The sequence below is a fragment of the Doryrhamphus excisus genome, chromosome 1 (assembly GCF_030265055.1).
Source record: "Doryrhamphus excisus isolate RoL2022-K1 chromosome 1, RoL_Dexc_1.0, whole genome shotgun sequence".
NCBI lineage: Eukaryota > Metazoa > Chordata > Actinopteri > Syngnathiformes > Syngnathidae > Doryrhamphus > Doryrhamphus excisus.
In genome coordinates, this window is record NC_080466.1 from 1090354 (window position 1) to 1102081 (window position 11728).

The 11728-nt window shown below is 35.8% G+C and overlaps 1 protein-coding gene across 1 annotated transcript; it reads left to right on the top strand.

Annotated features, from left to right (window-relative positions):
• Positions 1-1364: 1364 nt before the first annotated feature.
• hand2 (heart and neural crest derivatives expressed 2) lies at positions 1365-8277 on the top strand. Its single transcript, XM_058077844.1, has 3 exons — positions 1365-1479; positions 1552-2287; positions 6295-8277. The coding sequence occupies exons 2-3, from the start codon at positions 1703-1705 to the stop codon at positions 6424-6426; spliced, it is 717 nt and encodes a 238-aa protein (XP_057933827.1). The 5' UTR covers positions 1365-1479; positions 1552-1702; the 3' UTR covers positions 6427-8277.
• The last annotated feature ends 3451 nt before the right edge of the window (positions 8278-11728 follow it).

An 11728-nucleotide genomic window follows, 5' to 3' on the forward strand; every position in this document is an offset into this window, starting at 1 on the left:
TAATGCATGGAATATTTACATTGAAAAATGTTATTTAGTGCATAAAGTAACTATAAAGTATTGAAGTGGTCAAATATCTTTTTAGTTGTGCAACTGTTGTGAAAGGAATCCAAGTAGCGAAATTGAAATATAAATTAGTTAACATTACTTTTCATTGGCTGCATCCAAATGTCATTAAAAGCTATTGTATATCCATAACAGTACACGGTAGTTGTATATTTATATTTATGTCAAACATTTTTATATTAACTGTTTTAAAATTATTTCATTTCAATATATTTTTTTATATATTAATGAATTGGGTTAAACATAGGCGATATAAATTATGTACATTTTATTCCATGTATGTCTACAAACACATACGTGGTTGTCAGTTTGAAATTGTACTTTTTTTGTCACTGAAAGAAGAATTGTATATTTTATTGGGATTTATTTAGGTTATATATAAGTTATATATAACCTTATTTAGGTTCTATTTCAAGGAAGTGTTTTGGGCATTTACGCATGTTGCTGCTATGCGTTTTCTGCTTTTTGCCCCCCTCTGACAAAAGTTGTGATGGAGATGGAATAAGCTTCCCAAGTCCTGGTTTGGTTGGTCCTGATCTTGGACGTGCTGATAAGATGAAAACACGCAACTCAAGAAGACACGATGCTTGCCGTTAAACCGTTTTTTAAAGTCACATTTATACATATTTTACATTCTAGTTCCTCATTTTATTATGTTATTTACGTGTGCTTTTTGACTATATGTTGGTGTTATTATACAGCACTGGGTGGTATTGTTTTATTATTTGAGTACTTTTAAAAAATATATATTATATAATTATATAAAAATATAATATAATTATTCGTACTGTGTTGTCATACATGTGGCTGCAGTGACAAAGGATCAATATCAACTTATATAAATTGATATGTGTTATGTACATTTTTTGTAAAATTTCCAAGTACCATGTTTATTCTTAATGAATATTTTTTAAATTATAAAAATACTTGTTTAATTTTTTTTTGCTCATAATATGTTAAAATAAATTCAGAGTAATATTTTGTAAATAATGGAAAAGCTTTGAAAAGCTAAGCTACTACCAGCATTGCTTTGCATGCATTTATTCATAAACATATAAGACATCAATAAATAATATTTTTACTTTCATGACTAAAGACAAAATGACTGACAGGCCGGATGTTGCTCGCGGGCCTTGACTTTGAAACCAGTGAGAGCATGTGTGTATGTGTGTGTGTGTGTGTGTGTGTGTGTGAGAGTGTGTGCGAATTACAGACGAGGCCAATGGAGGGTAGAAGGTTGCTGATTGGTCCTCCCCCCGGTAGTAAAAATGACGTCAGAAGCGGTCTTCCTGTCTTGCGGTCCAGGCTGCAGCAAAGCTGGACGTGTCTCCCGGGGTCGTGCACACACTGGTCCAGTCCACCAAACCGCCGAGATGCCGCAGCAGCAGAAAACGTCTGAGATGAGCTAAAAAGGTAAAAAGAGAACAAAATGCATATTTTTATATTTTTTCTGCCGAGTATAAATACTGTGTATTTGTTGCATAGGCTTAGGCACCATGGACTTGAGTAGACATCAGCCCGGGTCCAGGATGTTCTTTGTACCAACGCGGACTCGGTGATGTGCTGGGGACATTAGTAGAAGTGTTTTTAATTTGAAGGAGATATATATTTGAGAAGAACTTGCGGGAGATCCAGCATGAGTGTTCTTTCAGGCTTCCCTCACCATCCGGTCATGCACCACCACGACAGCCACCATTACTCCCTGCACGGAGACACCGGAGCCCCTCCGTATTTCACCAGCTGGCTCATCAGCCACGCCGACGTTTCCCCCACCGAGTACGGCATGGCGCCGGGATACAGCCCCGACTACCACGGGAACACCCCGGGCGGCCTGGACCCCCACCACCACCACCACCACCACCACTACGGACACGCCGGACACGGCGGACACGGCGCCGTCTCCGTTAACGGAGCCCCCGTGGGCATGCACCAGCACCACCACCACCACCCCCGCACCGTTAAGAGGAGACCCACCGCCAACCGGAAGGAGAGGCGGAGGACGCAAAGCATCAACTCGGCGTTCGCGGAGCTGCGGGAATGTATCCCCAACGTCCCCGCAGACACCAAGCTGTCCAAAATCAAGACGCTCCGCCTGGCCACCAGCTACATCTCCTACCTGATGGACATCCTGGACAAGGACGGACAGCACGGGGACACGCAGGCTTTCAAGGCCGACCTCAAGAAGTCCGATGGCCGGGACGAGCGGAGGAAGAGGGACACGGTAAGACTTACTTTTTCCATTGGATTGAATTGAATTGAATTGCAATTATCCAAACATCTTATATGTTGTAAAAATATATACATTTAAAATGATTTATTAATAACATACATATAACACAAATAAACAAATAACATACATTCGTTATTTTAATTTATTTATGTCCTCATTGTGTTTATTATTACATATAATATATGTGTTTATTAACTTGGTATATAAACCGTAATCATTTATTCCATATATTATGAATTATGTGTATGTTATATTGTATTTACACGCTGTGTTTATAGACGCTCGTGTGCAAAATAAAAGTGCATACCACTGCACATTTTACATGCAAGTCTACAAAAAAAGAACAATAATTAAAAAAAAATAATAATAATAATAATAGTGAACTATATGAAGCCTCATTGACATTGAACAGCAATGTTATTGTGACCTATACTAATTTTTGTCTTATGAACTCTTATGAAAGTATCTAAGATGCCACTTAGTCGTGCTTATGTGTCATTTGCGAGCCGTGGGTGAATCATATTTTTGATTACATAATGCAATTATTAATGTAAGTTACAGTCACCTGAAACATAAACTGTGGAAAAAGTTTGGACACCCCTGATGAACAGTGTGCCTAAAATGTAAACAAATAATATATGCACATTGTACACTCAATTATTTCATAAATATGATAATACAAACAGTGCAAATGTATTATTTTTTAGTAGTAGTAGTATTTGTAATAATAATAATAAAGATATTGCAATTACTAAATTACATTAACATATTAAGACATCTGTTTATATTATATATATATGTGGCTTATGAAATATAAACATTTGTGAAGCTATGGTGTCCAGTTGGTGTCCACCATTGCAAATGATATTATTCATATTACAATCGAGTCAGTTTTCATTTATTAAAAATATTCACCTTTGCTTTTGTGTCACCATGTGTTTTCAGCACAACCATTGCCCATGATGTATGATGTGGAAATATTGAATAGGTGGAAAATAAATACATACCGTATTCACTTTATTAATCCCCATAAGACAAATATATATGTCTCTATGTTTAATATCTGGAAGCCTATAAAGGCAGCACACAGTAAATGATATCATCATGTCTAAGTGATTTCCTTCATCACTGAAAGCAGAAACAGGCACTGCAATAGGAGGCATATTATTATATTATTATAATATCATATTGAATAAATGCTGCCCATCAATAGATTACAACCAACCTGTTCAACTATTCAGTGTCTCCTTAAGCGTGCCAGTGAGCGTCAGCGCCATGATAATTGTATTATAATGACACGTGCCCCCCGTGTTCAACGTGGTATTACGTGTTATTATATTATTAGTGTTGCTATTATGATTTCAAAGTGATTTAGATCTTGTTGGGACAGATTATTGGCAGCTTTGTTGTCCAAGTAGATCACTTAGCTCACGAGGGCAGGGCTGTCCAATGGGCTGCAGTAAATAAATACGGCACGTGCTTTAAAAAAAAAAAACATATGCTAAGTAGTATTAGCAAACGTCGAACGTCAGACCACGTGCTAACATCGTGTTAATATTTCAAAAATATTTGCTTATTTTTTTTAAACAAAATGCCATTAGAAGCGAGAACTAACTCATTTTTAAATTGTCCCTCAATATAGTGTAAAAATAAAACCGTGGAGATGAAAAAGTTGGAATGTAATGACAAATAATTCAAACGTTGACGCTTAAGCTCTGTATAAAACTTACATACAACCGGGCGTGTATTTCACTTATTACCATAATTGATTGCTTAGCCTTTTTTTCTTAACTAAATTAAACATATCAACATGCCCACATGTAGAGTATACCGTTTACTGATAGAAAGAAAATGGCGATTTATTACTACATTTAGTACTTCTTCCACAAAACGATAAATAGTATTGCCCACTCACTTCCTTTTCGTAAAGTAATCAATAGTCTTGTAGAAATACGTCCTTAGCCTACATTAAACATTAATGTTTGCAATTTACTATTTCTGTTTGACTACAAAAAAAATTGTGATCCATTTCCAACCACTTTAGTGTCTTCCCTACTCGGTACTTTTCGTATTTTTTCGACAGCTAATGGCTGCAAGAAGTACTGTGATGCCGCGAGCCAATCAATACAAAGAAGAAGGAGAGGACGGTGTATGATTGGTTGTTTGTGTGAGGCGCCAACGTAAACAGGAAATAATAACCTGGCATATAGCATTTCCGGGTTGACGTGCTAAAAGGACAACCACAGTAAACGAGTTTTTTCATGTTATTTTGTTAATTGAGCACAAAAGGACGAGTACTTTTGGTACAGTACATTTTTTAATACTAAAGTAGCATACAGTAGATAGCAGCTCCTTTAAGACGCTGACTCAAGTCGTTTTCCTTTTGGTTCATGTTGCAAAAATGTAAATGTTTATCGCTGCTTTATGTTTAAATGTCATCAGAATGACCAGGGAGGAAAATGACAGACAATTAAATACGTGCGAACAAGTCTAATCAATAATCTAATCAATTGTGATGTAAACTATATTGATTTGACTTCATTTATTGCAAAATTAAGAAAGCAACAACGACGAAATGATTACAATAACATTGGGTTAAAATCTGTGACAAAAATAAGACATAGTTCTTTTTTGTCCGTTTTGCAACACATCACATCGCCCTTGTATTGATTATAAATTATTCTTAGTTATTTGAAGTCTTTAAATAAATATTTGACTCAACTCCAGAGAGTGCCAGGCATCTATTTATTAGGACTAAGTTGTGTATTATTTCATTTGTACTGATGCCATATTTATAAATTATTCAATAATACATTTTGTATTTGATGTTATTATGATAATTATATATATATATATATATATATATATATATATATATATGTGTGTGTGTGTGTTTAATATATAATGGAGTGTGTTTGTGAACTAAACATATACGATTCAAATAATATTAAACAGTGAAGATGTACTTATACAGTTAAATAATTGTCCATGAATTAACTTAATTGTTAAATATTATTAGCATAAATAATGCCACTAAATTAATATATATGTCCTTTGGAATACTTGTATTTGTATGATTTTTAGTATATAGCCTGTTCACAAGGTGATCACTTCAATTGAAGAGGTACACGTTTTTTCTACATACCTCATCCATTTTGGAACTGTAATCTTATTATTTTATTCATTTTATCAAGAATATATTCTATTTATATCTACTGCACATCCATAGCTGATAAATGTTGCAGTGCAAACGCGTGCGCCAATCTTATTCATCTGTTAGCATTGATTTACAATTACTACTATTTATATTTCTAAGTATGTGATATCAATATTATAATACTTTAAAATATATGTAGATTGCTGTTAGTGGCAGTTCCAAAGTTGTTTAAGTTGTTTGACAGACCAAATTGGAACACATATCCTAAAGTACTACTAAGTACAGATGTTAAATGTACTCCTTATTTGAAAAGAATTCAACTTGACACTTTTTGTGTAGCACAAAAAGCTGGTATTTTCCAAGCTTTTTTCCATATAAATTAATTGAGGAAATACAGTAAGAACAGTCAAATCCTAATATTTGACGCGATATAAAAGCATTGTTATTGTTAAACGGCTTTATTTGGCATTTTCATGAGAAGAAATCAATACGCTTTTGAAAATATAATAGCTTACTTGACGCATGTCGTTTTGGGGAAGCCATCTCCTGGGATAGTCACATGACAACCACATGAAATGTTTCCTATATGTCACTGATAGGGACTTCAGGAGTTGAAGTCAAACAGAAAGCAGTACATTGTCTTTTTTGGGTTCAAATAGTATCGAATATCACACAACACCTTTAGGAGTTAGATGATGTAGAGAATTAATCACAGCCTTGTTGTTAATCTAATTAGTGTCAGGCTTATGAACAATATGCCACATTGTTATCAATCTGATCAATTTAACTGTGCCTGTGATGTGTTTCTCGATTATAATAATAATAATAATAATTTCTGTAGGCGGATATCCCCAAGACAGCCTCATCCTCCTCATCATCATCATCATCGTCGTCGTCTTCAGTGGGCGACAAGAAGACAAAAGGAAGGACAGGATGGCCCCAACATGTCTGGGCTCTGGAACTCAAACAGTAGCTGAAACGTCGTTGCAGGTTGATTGCAAACACAGGAACTAAAAGTCATCATCTCTTGAATGGTGCGGACGCCCAACCACAGGACCGGACACACAATTTGTAGTCCCGGTAGACGCTTACGGTCGTGTGTTTATACACTTTTCTACTGTTTGCTGACAACCACAATGCATTCAGTACACTTGCAGTGAGTGTCCATAGTGCGGCCCGGGGGCCATTTTCAGCCCACAGCTTGTTTTATATTATTTTATATTCAGGAATGAGAAATCTTATTATTTATTATAATAATTTGCTTTGTCATATGCAACACAAAGCGAAGATGTGATTGTTTTTGAATGACATTTTAGCATCTGCAATATACAAAACGTATCAAAGTGGCCTCCCTGCATCCTACTACGCGGCCCCCACTGCAAAATATTTGGACACGCCTGGTTTAGCATATATCAGGGATGTCCAAAGTGTTGTCCTGGGGCTACTTTTTAGCATGCGGCTTGTTTTTCATTGCCCTATCAGCGTATTATAAAACAAGAAAATACAAAAACAACAATGTTGAAAAAAAAGTCAAAAAGTCCTAAAGGAACAAGAAAATGTTGAAATGCCACAAAAGCTGCGTTCTCATTCTCGGACCACCCACCAATGGCAAAGTAATTGAGACGGCGACAAGAGGTCACCAAACCAATCGTCTCCTTCACTCACGGCGCAGCCAAAAATAACAGCGTGTGGAACACACAATGGAACTGCACCACACGCATGATGCATGCATCTAAAATAAACCCTTATACGCCAGTATACATGCAAAACTGTACTACTTTATACAAATGTATAACCTGTGTGGTACTGCTGGGGAACTTCCTTACCTTAGCGTTACCAAAATAGGCCGATGGAGAATATACCGTAGGCATAAAATTGTGTGATTTGCCACAAATAAGAACAGAATACACGCTTAGTACACATGCAGGTTACATTATTGGATTGATTTTAGACTTTTTTTTTTTTTTTTTACAAAATAAAAATGTTATAAATTAAATAAAGCTTAGTAGTATTGGTGCCAAAGGGCCAAAATAATCTTTAACATACTTCATCATCAGCGATTTCAGTTTACAGGTGACCTTTTTCATGAATTGTAGGTCGTCTTTAATTTTAATTTTAGAATACGTGAGAGAGAATAAAAAAAAAAAAAAAAAAAGAAATGAGCTGCGGGCCACAAATGTCCGCAGAACCACACTTTGGACACCCCTGACATTGAGTTGTGTTGTCTTCAAAGAAATGAGAGTGAACACAACAGTTTGGTGGCATTCATCCAGGGCCCCATAAATAACATCTAACACACACACACAGACACACACACACACACACACACCTAGACACACACACACACACACAGCAGACCAGCTGGCTCTCAGCTTTATTTAACTTGATATATTTATGTGCAATGCGGCCGTAAGGACGAGCCCAACTATTACGCCACTCAATACCAATATACAAAATACACGGTGTCCCTAAAGTCTACTGTCCACATACAATACACGCGTACATTCCACACTAAAAGTACAATTTATTAATAATTAGTTCATAAAACTATAGAATTAATGAAATGTTTAAATTTAATGAAATGTAAATAAATGAAATGACATAATAACAAATTATTGTCTAGTACAGGGGTGGGAAAACTACGGCCCGGGGGCCACATCCGGCCCGCCAAGTGTTTGAATACGGCCCGCCCAATCTTTCCAAAGTATTTAATTGAAACTCAACATACAACCTGGCATCATGGCCTGAGCCAACCTTTTGATGGTTGTATCAATTTCGTTGTTTGACATGGTCTGTTGTTTACAAAGTGCTCCTGAAAAAAGAGACACAAGCACATAATAATAATAAAAATTAAAATAATAATTATTATTATAACCATTATGATTATTATATTTATTATATTAATGCTAATTATTATATTAATTATATATAATAATATTGTTATATTTGCATATTTTACATAATAATAATATAATAATTATTATTTTAATTTTATTTTAATTATTGTAATATTTTATTATTTTTTAAATATTTAAATATAAATATAAAATAATAAATAATAATAGCAGATTGCATGACAATTGGACTGTTTCGTGTAAAATATATAGTCTGCCCCCCCCCCCCCCTACCCCCCCGGAAATTTTGTTATATCAATGCGGCCCACGAGTCAAAAAGTTTGCCCACCCCTGGTCTAGTAATTATAGTGAATATATTACAATGTCTACATTAAATTGAAAAAAAAACATACCTTATGTTATAATTAGGAATGTCTGATATTGGCTTTTTTGCTGAAAACCGATATGCCGATATTGTCCAAATCTCAATTTCCGATACCGATATCTGTAACATGACACATGAACACATACAGCATTTAAAAAATGTGTTTTTCATGATCGGGGAAAAAAAATCTGATACCGATGTCGACCGATATCACATTTTTATGCTGATAAAGAGCCGATAATTATCAGACATCTCTAGTTATTAGTTTCTATCCAAATCCATATTTGTATATACATATTGTGTCCAGACTTTAGGGATATCGTGTACTAGATGTTTGTCATGATTCCACTCCAAGGTGTCTGTGAAGTCTTTGTGTTTCCGTAGTGGCTGGGCTGTAAATACATGTTGTGACGACACAGTGTCCGTGTTGTGAAGTGTAAATAATAATAATAATAATAATAATAATAATAATGCTAAGTGTATAGGATGTAATCTGTGTCATGAATTGAATAAATGTTTACATGGTAACTTTTTCATGCTGTTCAGTTATTTGGATTTCTTATTCTGTTTCACCTTTCACATATTTATGAATATATTTTATAGCTCTGCACTCCAAACTGTTGGTATTTATGCTGTATTTGCTTATAATTTTTATTGACCATTGACATATTGTAAAAATACAATGAACTGCTTATGAATGAGATGTATCAATGGATATCGATTCAATTGGACACCCCTGTCATAGATGACTTGTGTGTTTTTATAACTATATGACGCATTAATACAGCTATTTCAGACGAAATATTACAACAGAATCCATTGATCCCTGAAGGCAATTATTGTCTTTGGTCGTCACTGATGGAGCTGGCGGTCAGTCATCGATTGATAATGCCTTATCTGGCAAACCACTTGGTATGTTGATGGAGGGAGACAAGACAACAAAAGGACGGGAGCTGGAGAGACTTTTTCTGCACGTAATGGCCTGAGGTAGCGCCGAGAACTGATAAGTGACCTTTTGATGACCTTCTTTTGCTGTTTCTTTTTGTCCTTTCATCACCGAAATGATAAAAGTATTTGTGTCCTTATCATTAGAATATTCACCTGATGCCAAAGAGCTCAGTTTTAGTCGTCATTCCGGTGTTGATTGTAACATTTCCGATGGGCCTGTACATGTGTCTCCTAATGCTATTCTTGGGAACTGTGCTCCCAACTCCCTTGACATCATTAACCTTGCAATTCTGGGCTGGTCCCTGACCTTTCATTTTTACCTTACCAGGCGTAATTGTGTATGTAGCTCTTGACCGAAGACGATTAATTGTTATTTTGTATTTGGTAATCAATTATTGTGTCGCTATGGCCTCGCCAAGCTTTTTGTTGATGGTCTTGTAGTGCGTTCCGTTTCTGTTCCTGGTGTTTCTGTTAGCTGCATCATGGGTTCACAGAGGTAAAACCAGCAAAGGATTTTGTCATTCTGTTTCTGTAGCGTTACCGCGTGAAAGCCTGCCGATGTTTTATAAGAATTCAGTGTTGAAAAAATGGCCGATTGTCTTTAAGTAGAGGTGTAACGATATGGTTGGATCTACCTCCATTTTAAAGTAACAGCTTGGTTCATTTTGGACACTCAACGCTATCGTCCATCATAACCTGAACGCAAAGATCTGAAACTTTTCAATGTATACAAAAGTTCTGTTTCCCAGCCTCCATCTTGGGCTCGAGTCTACGGCTTTTCTGGCTCACTCTGGTGGACAGAGGCAGCATTGCAGGGCCATCCATTATTTTTCTGTGTTGTTTGTCCTCCATTGAAGGCGTTCAGAGGCAATGCATTATGGGACAACTCATAGTAGTCCATGTTTGTATATTTTTGACGTGTACCTATGGAGTGTTAAGTTGCTGTGTGATGAGTGGAACGTTATTTGTAAGATGACACTGTGAGTCAGACTGTTGTATTGCGTAATGATTCCGGTTTTGGTCCCACGCCTGGATGAACCCGTTCATCCAATCAAGTTTTGTAGTTATTATAGGTTATTATAAGAGTTTTTTTTAGGGTTATTTTTGAATAATCCACCATGGATATTGTGCTACTACCCATTGTTATTTTGTTATTTTTATTTTATTATCTACATACTGTATTGTACTATATAACTCTGGGAAAAACTGTTGATTTTGTTAATACTTGGGTTGTTTATATTGTTTATTTTTCTATATTGTGTATTTTGTACTGCTTAACTGACTCTTGCTGCTGTGCAATACAAATTTCCCCACTGAGGGACAAATAAAGGCATATCTTAATCTTAATCTTAATCTTAAACATATAATTTTAGTGTCTTATTATGATGCTGTATTATGGTATAGTTTGAATGTGCCTCATCAGAAACAGACCTGAGTCATCATATTGTAAAATAAATAGTTAAAACATGGCATACATTCCTCACCTATACAGTATATCTCCTGTTCCTGGACCGCTGAGCATGATGGATCGCTATAAGGCTGCAAGAGAATTTCTCCCTGCAATAATAGCAAAACATCTGGCAGCCATTACTCCATGCAGATCCTCCCCTTTCCCACTCCTGCCTCCTTTACAGCCGACCAGACATTTTGTCTCTGCTTCTTTGTCCTTCATAAGGTGGCGCCATTTCTACCTACTGTATAGTCAACTGTTTGTTTTTTTTCTTGTTTCTTGAGTGGTGAACGATGAACGGTGAAGATAGTGGTGCACATATTTTACATGAATGGGTGAATAATGAGCAGTACTTTTAAACTGGTCATGCAAAATGCAGGATTAAGTTGAAGCTAGCAAAGGGAAACAAAGCCTGAAGTCATGTCAGTCACACCGTAACGACTACGCTGCAACTTTTTACACCTATACATTTTTAACACAAAGATATTTTCAATAAAAGAGACATTTTAGGAATGTTTACTATTTTTAAAAAATATGTTCTTGCAGCCACACCAAAAAACAGATTGCACCAATTGCTCCGTTTTTATTGACCAGATAAAAATAGATCCGTTTTGGATATGTTTAATGTCTGCTTTGAACTACGTCAAACAAGACTAAA

Coding starts and splice junctions, on each gene's coding strand:
- hand2 (XM_058077844.1), top strand. CDS start 1,703: ATGAGTGTTCTTTCAGGCTTCCCTCACCATCCGGTCATGCACCACCAC. Junction 2,288..6,294: donor AGCGGAGGAAGAGGGACACG/GTAAGACTTACT, acceptor TAATTTCTGTAG/GCGGATATCCCCAAGACAGC.